This window comes from Penaeus chinensis, chromosome 28 (assembly GCF_019202785.1).
Source record: "Penaeus chinensis breed Huanghai No. 1 chromosome 28, ASM1920278v2, whole genome shotgun sequence".
In the NCBI taxonomy this organism is placed as follows: Eukaryota; Metazoa; Arthropoda; class Malacostraca; order Decapoda; family Penaeidae; genus Penaeus; species Penaeus chinensis.
The window spans coordinates 6,033,023-6,050,522 of record NC_061846.1 but is presented as its reverse complement, the minus strand read 5'-3'; the positions used below and the strand labels follow the sequence as shown (position 1 = coordinate 6,050,522).

General features: G+C 35.9%; 3 protein-coding genes across 10 annotated transcripts in view; 2 read left to right on the top strand and 1 right to left on the bottom strand.

Annotated features, from left to right (window-relative positions):
* Positions 1–4,700, top strand: part of LOC125039931 (beta-parvin-like) — a 19,519-nt gene extending 14,819 nt beyond the window's left edge. For both annotated transcript variants that reach the window (XM_047634306.1, XM_047634305.1), the window contains exons 9-14: positions 111–208; positions 542–703; positions 908–1,048; positions 1,511–1,666; positions 2,054–2,141; positions 2,533–4,700. In XM_047634306.1, coding sequence (XP_047490262.1) covers positions 111–208; positions 542–703; positions 908–1,048; positions 1,511–1,666; positions 2,054–2,141; positions 2,533–2,609 — 722 coding nt within the window. In that variant the 3' untranslated portion in view covers positions 2,610–4,700. The remainder of the gene's footprint in view (positions 1–110; positions 209–541; positions 704–907; positions 1,049–1,510; positions 1,667–2,053; positions 2,142–2,532) is intronic.
* Positions 4,701–5,250: 550 nt separating this feature from the next.
* On the bottom strand, positions 5,251–14,922 carry LOC125039932. 4 transcript variants are annotated; one of them, XM_047634308.1, is made up of 6 exons: positions 14,786–14,849; positions 14,501–14,575; positions 11,574–11,801; positions 9,627–9,837; positions 9,360–9,475; positions 5,251–8,881 (listed from the first exon to the last, which is right to left on the bottom strand). In XM_047634308.1, exons 3-6 carry the CDS (start codon positions 11,724–11,726, stop codon positions 8,816–8,818), a joined length of 546 nt encoding a protein of 181 aa, XP_047490264.1. In that variant the 5' UTR covers positions 11,727–11,801; positions 14,501–14,575; positions 14,786–14,849; the 3' UTR covers positions 5,251–8,815. The 4 variants fall into 4 exon arrangements, with proteins under 4 accessions (XP_047490264.1, XP_047490263.1, XP_047490266.1 ...); XM_047634307.1 differs by lacking the exon at positions 14,501–14,575 and having other exon boundaries at positions 14,786–14,922; XM_047634310.1 differs by lacking the exon at positions 14,786–14,849 and having other exon boundaries at positions 14,543–14,563.
* Positions 14,923–15,110: 188 nt separating this feature from the next.
* Positions 15,111–17,500, top strand: part of LOC125039930 (protein diaphanous-like) — a 26,213-nt gene continuing 23,823 nt past the window's right edge. The window contains exon 1 of one of the 4 annotated variants that reach the window (XM_047634302.1): positions 15,111–15,247. The gene's annotated coding sequence lies outside the window, so the exon portion shown is untranslated. Of the gene's footprint in view, positions 15,248–16,730 lie in introns of those variants that run through there. The other 3 variants (XM_047634304.1, XM_047634301.1, XM_047634303.1) reach the window with 3 other exon arrangements.

Genomic DNA, 17,500 nt, shown 5'->3' with positions numbered 1-17,500 from the left:
AACTGTAACTGCTAATGTTTTGGATTTGTGTGTCTCTATATGCATTTTTGTGCTTGTTTGTGTATATATTCTTATCTGTATAACTATAAGTATTTTTCTATAAACAACAGAGAAGTTGACAAACAACACCCTAGACGTACAGGAAGTGACTCAAAGTGAGGAAGGCCAGAAGCAGAAATTGCGTATTGTCCTCAATGCTGCCAACCATGTATGTATATCAGTTTGTTTTATGGCTTTGAAAGGGCTGCTTATGTATGTTTTCTTTTTCTTTGTTCTCTTCTTTTTTTTTTCTACATATATTTAGGTTTGGTACTGTTGTGTTGGCTATTTTACAAAAAAATTTGATACATATTTAATGAATACTTTTTCCATACAGTACTCTCTTTTTAATTTCCTGACTATTAAAGCAAATACCTATAATAAATTTTACTAGACATTTTGTAGATGAGTTAAGTGTTGTATCTCATACTCATGCTTATCTCATATCTCATTCTGAATACAAAAGCACAAGTTTTAAAGAATAACTACAATTGTTTCACAGATCTTGGGTCTCAGCCGCTATGGCCCTCACAAGTGGTCAGTCGAGTCCATCCACTCCAAAAATATTGTCGCAATTCTCCACCTCCTTGTGGCTTTAGCCCGCCACTTCCGTGCTCCCATCAGGCTGCCTGAAAATTGCATCATCAATGTTGTTATTGTACAAGTGAGTATGTTTTTTTCTTTTCTTTTATCAACTCATTAGGATTTCTACTTTTGCAGTGTTTTTTCCTTCTAGTTAATTATTTTCAATACCATTTTTCTGTTAGACATAAAATATTATCTCATCTGATTTAAGAAAAGAGCAGATTGCTGCTTGCCACTACAGAGAAAATGAACTTCAAATTTCTTGCTCTTCCTCACCGTGCAGAAACGCGATGGGCAGCTCAACCACCGGATTGTGGCAGAAGAGCTGACAGGCACGTACGACGACTTGGGTCTCAGATGCGAGAGAGATGCTTTCGACACCTTATTCGATCATGCACCTGACAAGCTTGCCGTTGTTAAGAGGGTTAGTGTATTTTACATGTGCAGTGCATACAAAATTTGTATTTCTTGTTTTAGTTTGGTTATATAATTGGTTGTGTATTTATATATTTATATCTATTTAATTATTTGGATAAATGCTGCTGGAGAGTATTAACAGATTCAACAAAGTCTAGTAATGTTTCTGCCAAGCCTATTGTTTGCAAGGTACAGGTCACCCTCCCCCCACACAGTTTTTCACATCTGTTAATTTTCTTATATTCAGTGCCTTTCATCATTTAATTTTGAATTCATGTCTATTCTGACAGTTATTCTTAACCTTAATTAATTCTTTGTATTCATGTTACTTTTTAAGAATCCCAAATATCTTGAGTTTCCAATATCTTTTCCACGGGTTATCATTTTATCAGTTTTCTTATTGTTTTATCCTTATCCTGTTTTCTCATCCTCATTTATTCTAACTAATCTTATTCTCATGTTCCCTCAGTCTCTTGTAACCTTCGTCAACAAGCAGCTGAATAAAATCAACCTGGAAGTGAGTGACCTTGAGACAGAGTTCAATGACGGTGTGTACCTGTGCCTCCTCATGGGCCTCCTGGAGGGATACTTTGTCCCATTGCACCACTTCTTCTTGACGCCCAAGGTGAGTAGTAACATCTGGCTCTCTCTCTATCTCTGTGTGTGTGTGTGTGTGTGGGTGGGGGGGTGCGTGCGTGCGTGCGGTGTGGGTGAGTGTGTGAGAGAGTAGCTGTTTTTTTTTTTATATATATATAAGTGTAATGTAGATTTTGTTAGTTTGTTTGTCAAATTGCAATTTATATTTTAAAAATATAATAGCTAATCAAGAATTATTGAATAATTACTCTTTTTCAATTTTGAAATTTCAAGAATTAGAAGGTAGATGTCTTTTGTCAGTGACTGAAGATTCATTAATCTTATAATGAGGTAGGGGAGTACGTTGTCAGTTACAGATAAGACTAAATCACAGTAGAAATAGTTCACCAGTGAAGTCATTTTCCACTCTTTTCAGACATTTGATGAGAAGCTGCACAATGTGTCACAGTCATTTGAATTGATGATGGATGCAGGTCTGGCTAAGCCTAAAGCAAGACCTGAGGGTATGTAGAATTGTTTATTTTATTATAGAAAATAACGTTTTTTTTTCTATTTCTGTGCCTTTTTTTGTCCAGTTTATTGACTAAAGATATTTAACTACATGGGGGGAAAATATATGAAATTTTTTTATGGATATTGTATTTATCATGTATTTCTTTTAAGACAAATTAAAATTTGTAGATGTCGAAATAGCATAAATACATTTGTCATGTAGGGTTAATAATTGGCTGGTGGCAGGTGGTTGAGCACTTGTAGAGCCATCTATGTGTAAACAGAATATACAAAATGAAGCTATAGTTAACAGCACATAAACCCAGCAGCATTGACTTAATTCTAATATCAGTTACCAGATGCCAAACTTCAGGTAGAGTATAAACCAACTTCTCTTTTCAGACATTGTGAATGCCGATCTCAAGTCGACTCTCCGTGTTCTGTACAACCTGTTCACGCGCTACAAGAACACAAACTAAGGATAACATTCGCAGGCCCCACCAATATCACCTGCTGAAACCCAAGATGCGACCGTCCTTCTCTTTTCCTCGGGAAAGAATTATTTGGGTTTTGGTCAGTGTTCTTTTGTTGAGGATGCAATGTACACTGCAATTATGTTGTGAATGGAAGAAATGAGTAAGTTAAAAACTGAAATATGAAGAAAAAAAATATCTAAAGAGAATACAAGTGCCTCATGGGACTCCTCGGTATAGCAATAAAGAAAGGAGAAGTTACTCTTTTTCCCCAATTAAAATGAAGAAATATATCTTTTTTGAAAAAATAAAATATACAGAGTTTTCCGTAACTGAAGGAGATATAGTATTTGTTTAATGGTTTAAGATGTGTTAATGTTATTTTTTTTTTTTTCCAAAGGTGAAGATGAGAATAACATTTGAACTTTGTGGCAACTGCATGTAATTAACCCAGGCTTTACTTTGATTTTTTATTTTTTTTTTATTATTAATTCTGACTCATCTTAATCTATATTTATTTTTCTTAACTGCAAAATGAATTCAGTTTTTTCAAATTAACAACATTTTATCTTTCCGAAATTGGGCAAAGTATACCGTCTTCTAATAAGCTTTAAGAGTGTCAGGACTACTTCCTGTTGCAAGGGATATTGTAATGACAAAATATTTAAGTTCTTTTCTTCACATCTACATTGTTATCAGCCATGTATAATGTATTTTTGTATGCCATAACTGTTCCTAGTAGTGGTTCCATAACAGAATCCTGCATTTAATTGTGTGGAGCATTTATTATGTTAGAATATTGTGTTCAATTCTTGAAACTAAAATCAATGTGTTCTTTTGGTTATAGAGCTTTAAGCTTACAAGGTGTTCATGAAGACAGCTCTAACACTGTCATCATAACTCAAATCCTTCCTGTGTTGAAAAAAAAAAAAAAAATTGAATAGCTATATTTATTGGAGAATGGAAATATTACAGTTGTTTGCTTTTGATATTATAAAGATGAATTCATTTTAAAATCCAAATTATACCTAATGTTAAATCAAGACAAAGACTGCCGTGTTCAGTTTAAACAGTATACAATGAGCTCATCTTTTTGTCTCCATTGTTTTTGTGTCAAGTTATTTGATCAACCACAAAGTCATTCTTTAACTGGAATTATATATGAGAAATCAGCTGTGCTAAATTTGTAAAATAAAGCTTATCAATAGGTTTTAGAGATAATATGTTTTCAGAAATAAAAAAATGTAAATAATTAGACACTGAAGCATAAATTAACCTAGCATACCTGAAATGTAAAAAAATAATAACATAAATATTGAAAATTCATAATGGTGTTCTTGTATTGTTCATAGTGGTTGTGAAGATGTGAGCCCCACTGGTTAATTTTTTCAAACTGTGTAATGAAATGTAACAGTATTTAATGTTTTATTATTAAGTATTCTTTTGTGTATTTTCTACACTGTTTACACAAATATGTAATGTGTTCAGAATTTATAGAAAGATATGGTGAATTATATGTAACATGAACTAACCAGATCATTTTCTAAAAAAATTGGTTTTGAGAAGAATTTCTTTATTGGAACCATTGCATTTTACTCTGTTAAAGCCATGACATGTTTTCTGTCAAGAAGATTCTCAACGTTAAATACTTGCAATATTAAAATGAACATTTGTTTTGTGTATTTCTTTTAATGTTGAAATCTGATATTAGCTTTTTGTATGTCCAAATGAAAAAAGAAAAAAAAAAAAAAATTGGCTCTTCTGCAAATTATAATTTTTTGACTTCTTGTTCTTGCTACATTTGTTAAAGCTAAAGAGAAATAAGTATGCACAAAAATAATTATAAATATCTGTTTTATGTTTGTTATTTTTATATCATGGATTTATTCATGTTACTGCCTATAGGCCCAATATCTAGTGCCAAAGTTGTTAGTTTTAAGATTTTTTTTTTTCTCTCTTACACTGCTAAACCCAAATTATAAAAAAAAGCTGCACAAGTTTAGTAATGTATTATAAAACTTACAAAAAAAAATAATAACAACATTCTTCAAACTGGTGCCTTCCTCTGCCTTTTAACAATAAAAATCCTTTAACAAAGTATAGCATAATCGTTATCCTTACATCCTCGTGTTCTTAGAAAAGAAAAGAAAAAAAAAACTGCAACAATTTACAAAGATTTATATTTTGTAATAGTATTGAATATTGATTTGCATTCCTGAGATTCATTCCAACTTGCAATAATGATTTTATATTTGAAACTGATACTATAATATTATGATTAGATTATTAAGTAAGCCCATTATCAACAATTTTCAAAAAATAAAAAAGTGATAACACAATAAAACTTGTGTAATAACTTGTTTACCCATAACTGTTCAAAATCATTATGAATTCTTCTTTAATCCTGCTTATCAATCTAAAATCTAGAAAATACTTATCTTGATAACAAAATGATGATGATATGAAGATATACTGATGATGATGATGAAGATTGATGATTATTGATGATGATTATTATTATTATTATTATTGATGATGATTATGATACAATGACTGTTGATGATGATGATGACGACATATAAAATTAACAGTTTAATAAGTGTAACTTCCATACATGGTAAGATGATATAATAAGGTAAAAACAGACAAAAAAAATTACATTTATTTCCTGTTATGATGCACATATAAATAATATACAAAATATTAAGTACAGACATTGCTTATTATATACAAATACAACAGAATTAGTAGAAAACAAATGAATTCTAATAAATGTTAGAGCTACAAATTTGCAATAAATTTCATGTATATACAATTACCCAAAATTATGTAAATCAAATACTTTTTCACTGTACCACTTCATTCAGTTGCATTAAAAAAGTTAATGGATTGAAATATTACTTACAAATTATTTGCAACATGTTTTTTGCTTTCATCATTCCCTTAGAAAATATGATAGCTTTCAATTTTTTTTCTACAAAAGACTTCACAGCATATGTTATATATTCTGGAAAAAAAATTGGTTACACCAAAGGTCCTACTTAAATTTAATTTTTAATTTTGTCATTGTACATTACATAACATGAATACTAAGAATCAAATGACTTTATCAAAACAATAATAATAAAAATAATAAAGCCAATATTTTCATTATCATTATTGCACTCACCATCAAAATTGACAACAATAACAATAACAAAAAAAATAAATAAATAAATAAATAAAAAACCTACAATGAGTAATACTTTTATTCACTATCTATCAAAGCAAAATTTACCAAATAATAAACATATTACAAAAAGACTGATATAAAAATTGACAATAATTACTCCACTATGAGGGAGAGGCTGATTTTAACCCTAATACTTTTAAAATCTCAATTCACTGAGGGAAGGGGAAATTAACAATGGCTACAACCAATACCACCAATACTTGAGGTAGTCTATCATCTGCAAAACCTGAAGTAATCTCAAAACTCAATGATGCTTGGATGGCCAAAATACATGCCAAGTTCATCATGTTTTTTGTTTATCAATTGTTTACACATAGATGCTCCACAGCTGCTTAGTCACCTATTCCTACCTATTTCTTGATTTTCCAAAAGATTCTTTTCTATTTTTCATTGATCTTAGTACTGCTAAGATCAATGATAATAGTATTGGTATCAATAACATTAGAACACAAAATCAAATCTCAAAACTCAACGAAATGGGAAATCAGGTGAAGGCAGGCTGGCCTACTCATGGACTACTAAGTGACAGGGTTTGTGGAGCCATCTATGTGTTAACAAACTGCACAAAAGAAAACTACAATGGACAGTGTGATTACATGGCACCAATATCTTAAATCACGAGTCAGAGTGTGGAATAATCATTTCTTACCTTGATTCCACAGAGATTAGATGTTAAGTATTGGTTGCCTGAAGCTGTGTTGTTTCCCACAACATATTAATACATTCTGTACTGAATTTGGTATTCTGTATGTAATATATATTCTGTGCTTAGTTAGTATTTCCTGATTTGTACTGTCTCGATTATAATTCATATTTTGAGGTTAATATCCCCACTTGATATAATCATATTATTAATATCTCTAATTTATATTAGGTGTTTAGTGCAGAAAAAAAAAAAAAAATTTGGAAAGGGCATAGTAAAAAGAGGGATAAAATGTCAAGTAATTGTGCATTAAAAAATCTGATACTGCAACAATTTGGCAGAAAAACCCACCATACACAAGAAAAATTGTATGACAACAACTTCTATAACTGGCATATGACAAACATTCACACTAAGAGCAAACAACTGGAAAGGGGTTTTGCAATGTGGTAAATTTAAACTTTGGCAACAGCTAGCCTTTTATTTTGTTGTACCACCCACACAAACTTTTTTTTTTTCTTTTTTTTTCTTTTAGGTATATTGTTATTGTTTTCATGGTAAGGCTCTGCTTACACAAATGAATATTAGAATTTGCTTTTAGAGAAAACCACTAATTAGTTACTTCCTTCTAAATTAATTGTAAAAACAGTCTGAAGAAATTCTTTGTCAACTTGTAAGCTGGAGCTATGCCACGGGGAAAACCACTCCATCTTCTTGCAATCAGAGGAAGGGAGAGACTAACAAAATGCAAATGATGAAGATGCCAATACTGTAAGACAGGTAGTTTCCAACATGAGGAAATACTATACAGAATGGCAAATCTATCAGGACATTTATCAGTGTCCTCTGAAAACAGTGCTCTGAGAAGGCACACAGTAATCCAATGTTTAGCCACTGAAGAATCACAAAGCAGTATATAGGCTATAATAATCTGTCATAATCTGCTGTTATAATAATCTTCTTAGTCATTCACATGCCCATCTCCTACATTAAATTTTTTCACCTCATTTGCAATACCATGCCAACTACTGTCTCACTTGCAAGAGCAAAAAATAAACACAAGAGTAAAATAAAAAACACAAATCAGAGTCCATACTAGATGATATGGAAATCCTGAGACACGCAGGCATAACAAGGAAAAAGTGAAACCTAAAACCAAAGGCTTACCAAGGATAATACACAGTTGCTTAACTGATCTCCAAAGTCACATTCAACTGAAGAAATTCAATATTAACATATTGTTACATCACAACTAAAAGAGGCAAGACAATCTAAAGAAGTATCCAAGGTTGTGCAAAGCTTACAAGCTACTATACAACTCAATGAGACAGCCAAGACAGATGTTTCTACATACAGGAGGCAATCTGAAGGACCATCTTCCACTTTTCAGAACACCAGACTTAGGATTATGCCTTCTATCCTATGCTTTGTGAGGCATACTAAGGCAAAGTGGAAGGAGCCAGTGTTATGTAACAGGAAGAAATTATGCTTGGCAAAAAGAGTCTAGAATCCCTGTACATCAACAAGCCTGTACCCTCACCCACGGCTAATGTCCATAGATAAGCAGGCAGCAATGAGTGAGGTGATGCCTCATGACGTCCCAACTAAGAAGGAAGGGACCAGGAGCCTTCCAATGTTCATATTGTAATCCTGCATGCAATAAAATCAGAAAAAATAGACCTTATTGTATTATTTGACCATGAAAACCATAGAAAATGGAAAATGTGTTTAAAAGCCAAAAGTGAGTTATACAAACTTCTAACCATAGAGGTGTAATTTTTCATATGATCGCATTTCCAAACTTGGTTGCAAAAACTGTATTAGTGATTTCAATTGTATTATAATTCTTCTATATACCATGAGTTTATCACCAAGGTAATTAAAATATTGAAAAGGTGATCCAAAACTGTTGGCTTTAAAGTAAAAATAAGTATTATTTTGTTTGAAAGAAGCACAAACACCTTTTATGTACATACCTCTTTGTAAATTTATGTCTTATAAAAAGAACTATTAAAGGCAGTCAAAGTCAAGGGCAGTGAAAATGGAATTAACTACAAAAAATAATATATATTAGAAAAAAATCTTAATTCTGGCCATAGGTATCCCAGTCAAGTTGTATAAATATGACTGACAAACAGTAGAAAAACCAGGATAGCCCCATTAAATGTACCGGCTATCTTTTGGATTATTTCCAAATAACCAATACCATCAGACACCAAGCAAAGATTTACCAACAGATTATCCAGTTATAAATGAAAAGCAAAGCTATACAGTGAAAATAAAATAAAATAAAATTTCTCACACAAAGTCATCTGTATCTAACAAGGCAGATTTTTCTCATTTCTTCGCTATTCCTATTTGTTTCTTCAAGAACTCCATCACTTCTGGACTTTGCATGAGTTGCTGCAATAATAACAGGAAAAAATTAGCCTACATACTTCTTAAAATAATATCACTGCATTATATCCCTCATACATAAACATGGACACCAAAGTCAACATAATCACAATAGGAGAGAGAGAGATGATGAAACAGCAGTGATATGCCAGAAGGAAATTGTATGTAATTTATACTGGTGTTTACTATTCTACATAACTTGATGCTAGGTGAAAATGTTACATCATATTGAGCATGGGGTCAATATTGCAGAGCAAGAAGAACAGGAAAAAAAAAAAATATATATATATATATATATATAATAATAATAAAAATAGATAAATAAATACTGATCACTACATTCCATCATGTACCTATTGTCTTTACTTTGTATACTTTATCTGCGATAATAATGTGTGCTTAGTAATATACTATTCTTTAAAGGCCTGCTTTAAAACAACTTCTCTACCAGTCTAGACCTAAAATGAAGCCAAAAGGCCCTCACCATTTTCTTCTCAGCAAGGATCTGATCCAGAAGGGCATTGTTCAGCAGGTACTGACCCCCAACTAACGTCCCACCTGCAGGAGGCAGTGAGGCAGGATAAAGCAGCTCCTCTACACCTGAAAGATTAGAACCAAAAGATTGTTTTGTATAACTGGATATTGCCTTTAAACAACTCTTATCTTTATTAGAATTTTCTACTTGTCTTTGTAGCTTTTTCTTATACCTATAATGATACTCAAAGATAAGAAAACAAAATGGCCAACCAACCCTGATTCTCAGCTAGCATTGGAATCGCAGCATCAACGAGCTCATCCTCTTCCATCAGGTCAGGTTTGGCAGAATTTCCCGAAGCCTCCTCACCACTCTTCTGCTTCTTCTTCTTCTTACGTCCTGTGCTCCCTACCACACTTGCTTCGCCCCTGAAGTCGTCTTGGAGGCTTGTCCCTGGGGTGGCCATTACTCCTGCGTTATCCTCTAGCTGTTGGGGAGGGTAAGCTAAAAATATTTCTAGGTACCTATTAAAATTCAGCTATTCAGTGGCTAAATGTAAAAGTTTATGCAATAATATGCTCCATTATTGTTTTTTTCTTAGCTATCCATTTCAGCATTTAAAACATTGAAAATATCAACACTAGATGAAACTCTAGCTAATAATTATTTAACAAAAATCCCTTTCATGGAATTATGTATTCTGGATCATAAAGAATAATATAACTTTACTTTCCCTTTCCAATTTCTGAGAAGCAGATTGTCAGCAACTATATTCCAACAGTTCAACCACCTAACAAGCTTCACACAATTTCATTATGAGAGTAGTTTGGAATTTGTTTCAACAAAAGCTAGACACAAGCATAAAAATGTCACTCCTATTTTCTTACTTTCTACTTAAATGGGTTTCACTGCAACCATAAAAAATCTGACCATAAAATATTACATACGCATAAAAAAGTACACTTCAATTATCAAGTAACTGAGACAACAGTAAACAGTAACATAAAAACATTCTCCCTGGGGTATCAGGTTTCATTGAGCCATGACTAAAGCAAGCACAGCTGGTAAATGTCCATCATGACAACTAGATGGCAAATTCCTTTCATGACAAGCACAGATGGCTTACATCTTTCAGGATATGAACAGATGGTAAATATATTATTTACCATCTGTAAATAATATATTTAGAAAAGAAAAAACATATTATCTTTGTCATATACATTCTACAGAACTGAATGTTTGGCAAATATACTAATTACAATTACACACATAAAGAGGTTTGAAAAAAAATACTTCTCTCTAAAAATGCACTTATTATTCATGGGTGCTGTACTTGAACTCCACTAAATCTGCAGATAACTCTAAGGTGTAAGTAGTCTACATGAACATATTACAATATACTTTAGAAAATTAAGCAAAACCAAGTGATATAAAGAATATATTTAAATTTGGAGGGGTAACTACAAACTTCCTTTTACACTAACTTGATTCTAGTCAAGTATAATATGATAGTGATCAACCTTAAAATAAAGCATGAGCAGCATAAATTGCATATAATCTTAAATTTACAAGCAATTTAAAGACATTTTATTTTTTTTAATTTTTTAATCATGCTAAGTTAAAGAAAAAAAAAATGAGATTCCCATATCCTAATTAATCTTAATCTTAACTGGCAACATTATAACTCTTAACAACTTTTGAACTATTCTAAAGCAAATTATGCACATGTCATCTATTTTGGTAGGAAATAAATTTGCATTAAATGTATGCTGCTAGGTAATGCAAAAAGCACTAACATACTTCCGTCTAGTGTTCTGGAGAAGTAAAAATATGAAAGCTCAATACTGAAAGCTATTGTATAAAAATATATCAATCATAGAATCAATTTCTTTTTACCATATTATGAACTATTCAACATCTCTGAGGCTTGGCCTTATCAAACTTTACTTTCAAAATCTCTTGTAGTATGTAGTATAAGTTATACATTTATCTAGTTTACCCTGAAGTAACTACTTTTACATACCTTCTTACTGTTAAGTTTCTGCAATCACATTTTCACTTATAATTCCTCTAATACTCCACATTCAATCATTAATATAAAGAAAGAAAGAACTGAAAAAAGTTACATATCCCTTTGCCATCACCAGATTTACCAAGCCATCAAATCTTCTGCCATTTCAGCCTCTCAGGGAATCTCACCAGTCGACAAACAACAGAACTTACTTGTCCAGAGGAGGAGTGTGTCTGGCTTATAAAGGTCACGGCAGCGTTAATGGGCTGTGTGGCAGGAACGGCTGTTGATGCTGAACCAAAGTGTTGAGAGGGATTCCCCTGATCAAAAGCGTCCCCTTGTGCCTTTGAAGGGTAGCCCTCCATGACACGCTTGAGGAGGCTATGGGTTGTTTCTCATGCACAACGCATTGCTCACGTCTGTAAGGCTCATTGGTGAATCTGGAATGAAAGAAATGGATGAAATGATATAATAAAAAAACAAATGAACCTCAATAAACTAATGTAAACTCGCTATAGCGATACATAGAAATATCACCAAAAAGGAAGACCATTCTTACTTAAGATAATGGTTTCTAACCATGGAGCTATGGTAAGATTTTAAGAGGACTATGGAAAATCTTGCTGCTGGTAAGAATATACATTAACTCCTCCCAGTTATTCCCACTTTACTCTGGGTGGGTGGGCAAGTGAGTGAGTGAATGGGTAAATGGGTCAGTGAGTGGGCAGATGGGTGGGTTAATGAGTAAGGGAGTGAGTGAGTGGGCAGATGGGTGGGTTAATGAGTAAGTGAGTGAGTGAGTGGGCAGATGTGTGGGTTAATGAGTAAGTGAGTGAGTGAGTGGGCAGAAGGGTGGGTTAATGAGTAAGTGAGTGAGTGAGTGGGCAGATGGGTGGGTGAGTGAGTGGGCAGATGGGTGGGTGAGTGAGTGGGCAGATGGGTGGGTGAATGAGTGAGTGAGTGAGTGAGTGAGTGAGTGAGTGAGTGAGTGAGTGAGTGAGTGAGTGAGTGAGTGAGTGAGTGAGTGAGTGGGTGAGTGGGTGAATAAGTGAGTAATTGAGTAAGATAGTGGGTGGGTGAGTGAGTAAGAGAGTAAGAGAGTGAGTGAGTGAGTGAGTGAGTGAGTGAGTGAGTGAGTGAGTGAGTGAGTGAGTGAATGAGTGAGGGAGGAGGGGGTGAGTGAGTGAGTGAGTGAGTGAGTGAGTGAGTGAGTGAGTGAGTGAGTGAGTGAGTGAGTGAGTGAGTGAGTGGGTGAGTGGGTGAGTGGGTGAATAAGTGAGTAATTGAGTAAGATAGTGGGTGGGTGAGTAAGAGAGTAAGAGAGTAAGAGAGTAAGAGAGTGAGTGAGTGAGTGAGTGAGTGAGTGAGTGAGTGAGTGAGTGAGTGAGTGAGTGAGTGAGTGAGTGAGTGAGTGAGTGAGTGAGTGAGTGAGTAGGAGGGAGGGAGGGTGGGTGGGTGGGTGGGTGGGTGGGTGGGTGGGTGGGTGGGTGGGTGGGTGGGTGGGTGGGTGGGTGGGTGGGTGGGTGGGTGGGTGGGTGGGTGGGTGGGTGTTTGGGTGAGTAATTGAGTAAGTAAGATAGTGGTTGAGTGAGCGGGTGGGAGAGTGAGTGAGAGAGTGAGAGAGTGAGAGAGAGAGAGAGAGAGAGAGAGAGAGAGAGAGAGAGAGAGAGAGAGAGAGAGAGAGAGAGAGAGAGAGAGAGAGAGAGAGAGAGAGAGTCAGAGAGAGATTAAGAATTTCTACTATCTCCACTGTTCAAAATATTTTCAAGTTCATCCACAATATCAGCAAAGACTGCCCTAGCACAAGTTATCAACAGGGATCATGCTTGAGTAGAGTAACTAGATAAGCAAGCAAGTACACAGGTGCATGAGTTGCATTGTTGCAGGACAGGCAGCCCTTTCGTGAGACAGCATTACAGATCCCCCTGGAAATTATCAAAAATAAGAACCACTCTAAGCTCTAACTTGTAAAGAATATTTGCAGTGAAAGTGTGTTTGCTATTGTTTTGTCAAAGATACTGTGAAGGCTGCAGGTATAACATATTACTGTGGCCCTATCAAGTTTAATTTTAGGCCATACCTCTTCCTCAGGCTGCACAGATAGGCATGCCATCTAATCATAAATAAAGGTCTCTTAGCAAACCCATATCAGGTTAATTGGTATCATTTTCCATCTCTATGTGAGAAGAAAAATATAACTCAAAGGACAGAACTTCCCAGTAAATTGTATTTAACACTTCTTTAACATAGATAGTGGTTGAGTAAGCAGGTGGGTGAGTAAGAGAGAGAGAGAGAGAGAGAGAGAGAGAGAGAGAGAGAGAGAGAGAGAGAGAGAGAGAGAGAGAGAGAGAGAGAGAGAGAGAGAGAGAGAGAGTGAGTGAGTGAGTGAGTGAGTGAGTGAGTAAGAGTGAGAGAGAGAGTGAGTGAGTGAGTGAGTGAGTGAGTGAGTGAGTGAGTGAGTGAGTGAGTGAGTGAGTGAGTGAGTGAGTGAGTGAGTGAGTGAGTGACTGACTGAGTTGGAGGGTGGGTGGGTGGGTGGGTGCTTGGGTGGGTGCTTGGGTGGGTGGGTGGGTGCTTGGGTGGTAGGGTGGGTGGGTGGGTGGTAGGGTGGGTGTTTGGGTGGGTGGGTGTTTGGGTGGGTGGGTGGGTGGGTGTGTGTGTTTGGGTGGGTGGATGGGTTTGGGTGGGTGGGTGGGTGGGTGGGTGAGTGAGTGAGTGGGTGAATAAGTGAGTAATTGAGTAAGTAAGATAGTGGTTGCGTGAGCGGGTGGGAGAGTGAGTAAGAGAGTGAGTGGAGGAGTTGGTGGGTGGGTGAGTGAGAAAGCAAAAAAGTGAGAGAGAGAGAGAGAGAGAGAGAGAGAGAGAGAGAGAGAGAGAGAGAGAGAGAGAGAGAGAGAGAGAGAGAGAGAGAGAGAGAGAGAGAGAGAGGGGGGGGGGGAGGGAGGGGGAGGGGGGGGAGGATGAGGGTGAAGTGAAAGTGAAGATGAAAATGAGAGTGAGAGTGATAATGAAGGTCACAATGAGCATGACTTTAAAATGCATACATCATAATAAAAATACGAAGGCGTCTTTCGTACACATCTCAAAATGATTCTAATAAAAACGAAAATAAGCCATCGTCAATTAGTCCAAGAAATACCTAATACAAGCTCTCAAAACGTCCCAACGACACCTGCCTGACCTCCCCAGCCTGGCAACTCGCACTTCCGCAACGCTGAAAGCCAAACAATAACCACAAAATGAGAGAAAATTACAATAACACAATAACAAATAACAATAACAATGACCTCATCCTCCACACACGCCCATTGTTTACTATCCCCCCACAACTTGCCTCATATTATTCATTTCCCGCCTTCGACATTACCCAAATCATTACTAATTATATAAAAGAGGACATCGCCTGCCTCTCTGATCAACTAACCACTCCAAATGAGGCTGTCCGTGCAGAAGAGAGGCGAAAATAAGGAAGTCTTCAGGACATCCGCAAAACAATAACAAGGAGGAGATTCGAGATCCGGGTTGCGTTGTGATGGGTTTGTATATTCCGTTAGGCTTTAGTGTCTTGTTTTTACGTGGTAATGATATATTTTCTGAAATTCTGTTAAATTTAGATGATGTTTAGAAAGGAGGTATTTTTATTAGCAAACTCCAGCGTGATTTACGCGAAAGCTCGGGTCACGCAGTAGTGAAATTAAGTGTTTTTCAGATTCCGTACTTGACATATAACACTATTTATCTAATTTTCATAAAACGCAATGAATACTCGTAATTTTTCATCCTTTCTCGTCTTCTATAGCACTTCAACCATCGCCACAACTCGACAGCCCGACCCGGATTTAAGGGAGACCCGACTGGGCGAGTGACAAGATGGCGCTGCTGGCAGGTACTAGAGTCCGTTGATAAAGAATAACAATTCGATGAAATTTTCGCCTCGGGAGTCATCCCTGTTGCGAATCCTATGACCAGGAATATTATGTGTGCCCGACAGAGTGGTGGTGATTATTATACTCGTGAGAAAAGAGGGAGGAGGGAGAAAATGGCGACAGTGATAGTGGTGGGTGTGTTTTTGGCGGAGAAAATGCTTTTGGAAAAGGATGTAGCGATGAAGCTGAATTTTGTCATTCCCAGCCCCTTCTCCTCTTTCAAACCCCGAACGTGTCATTTAAATCCTCCCTCTCCTTCGTATTCCCACACTCTCCCCAACGCCCCTGGCCCTGGGGATCCGTATTCCCGACCTCCCTGAATGGACTCCCACAGGTCGTTATTTACCATCTCCGATCTCGGGTGCTTTTCCCCGAATCCGCCTTTTCCTCTCTCCTCCTCCTCCCCCTCGCTCCCCTCGCCCCTCGCTGGCTCTCGGGAGATGGATAGTGGCCCATACCGTGTTGGTGGCAAGAAAAATGAAATGGGATGGAAACAGGTGGTTGAAATCGTGTGAGAAATGGCTTTGTTATTGTTGTTTGGTTGTTGGCGTTCGTCATTTTTGTTTCTCGTTATTGTTTAAACTTTGGGTTGGTATTTTATAAATGTTTATGTTGGTGTTTTTGTTTATATACTTCTTGTTTTTTTATTGTTGTTTTCATTATTGTGGCTCTTTGTTATTATTATGTAGTTTGTTTGTTTGTTCTTGTAGTTTATGTGTACTTTTTGTGACATTGTGGTTCACATTTTACTCTAGTTTGTGTAACATTAAATACAATTTACTGGGAAGTTCTGTCCTTTGAGTTATATTTTTCTTCTCACATAGAGATGGAAAATTATACCAATTAACCTGATAAGGGTTTGCTAAGAGACCTTTATTTATGATTAGATGGCATACCTATCTGTACAGCCTGAGGAAGAGGTATGGCCTAAAATTAAACTTGATAGGGGCACAGTAATATGTTATACCTGCAGCCTTCACAATATCATTGCCAAAACAATAGCAAACACACTTTCACTGCAAATATTCTTTACAAGTTAGAGCTTAGAGTGGTTCTTATTTTTGATAATTACCAGGGGGATCTGGTATGCTGTCTCATGAAAGGGCTGCCTGTCCTGCAACAATGCAATAGAGGCAACTCATGCACCTGTGTACTTATCTAGTTACTCTAAGCATGATCCCTGTTGATAACTCATGCTAGGGCAGTCTTGCTGATATTGTGGATGAACTTGAAAATATTTTGAACAGTGGAGATAGTAGAGATTCTTAATATCTCTCTCTCTCTCTCTCTCTCTCTCTCTCTCTCTCTCTCTCTCTCTCTCTCTCTCTCTCTCTCTCTCTCTCTCTCTCTCTCTCTCTCTCTCTCTCTCTCTCTATCATTATATCCATTGATAGGCCTTATTTTAAATATAGTATTCAATCATAAAAATAGGACAGTGTATGTATATTACAAAAGGATGAGATTTGTCAGATATGTCTGTATCTGATAAGATTAGATTTTTTCACAAATAGTGATTGGTTTTATGATCCCACTTGTTGGCATTATCCTTAGGATCAAGAAAGATACTGGAGCAGAGGCATGCATTACAGTGAATATGTTAACTGCATTAACTTATACTAAAGAGACATGCTTGATATTGGACCCCCACCCCCACCCGCTCGCTTTGTTGTCAAGAAATTACAAGAAAAATGAGATAAAGGAAATTGCAGCAAACAGCCCTAAATCAAATTGCTGATCCTCAGTTTTCATTTACATCCTTATCGCACCTATAAATGTTTTCAAAGTTGGTGTCTCGGGTTTGGGTGCTCTCTGTTTATGCTATTAGACTAGCAATTGAAATACAATATTTGTAACTGTGAGCTTAGTCATTTGTTGCATTTGGTGTTGTTGTTTTTTTTTTTTTCTGGTTTAATCTTTTATTCTTGTTCTTATTCTTATAAGACTACATTCATGTTATGAAGAGCTACAGGGTTTAGGGGCCTACATTTCATTCACAAACCAACTAACTTGTACATGATTATTTGCATTACACAGTCATATTTTATAGTGTCATTTTAGTCCCAAGTAAAATCTGTATCTATAGCCTAAGTGTCACACGTGTCCAACATTATTATTGATGTTGTGGTCAGTGTGTGGTATGGTATGTGGTACAGTGTGTGCATTGATTGGGTATGATGCCATCCTAGGGTGTGGGTCTGGTTTCAGTTATGTTA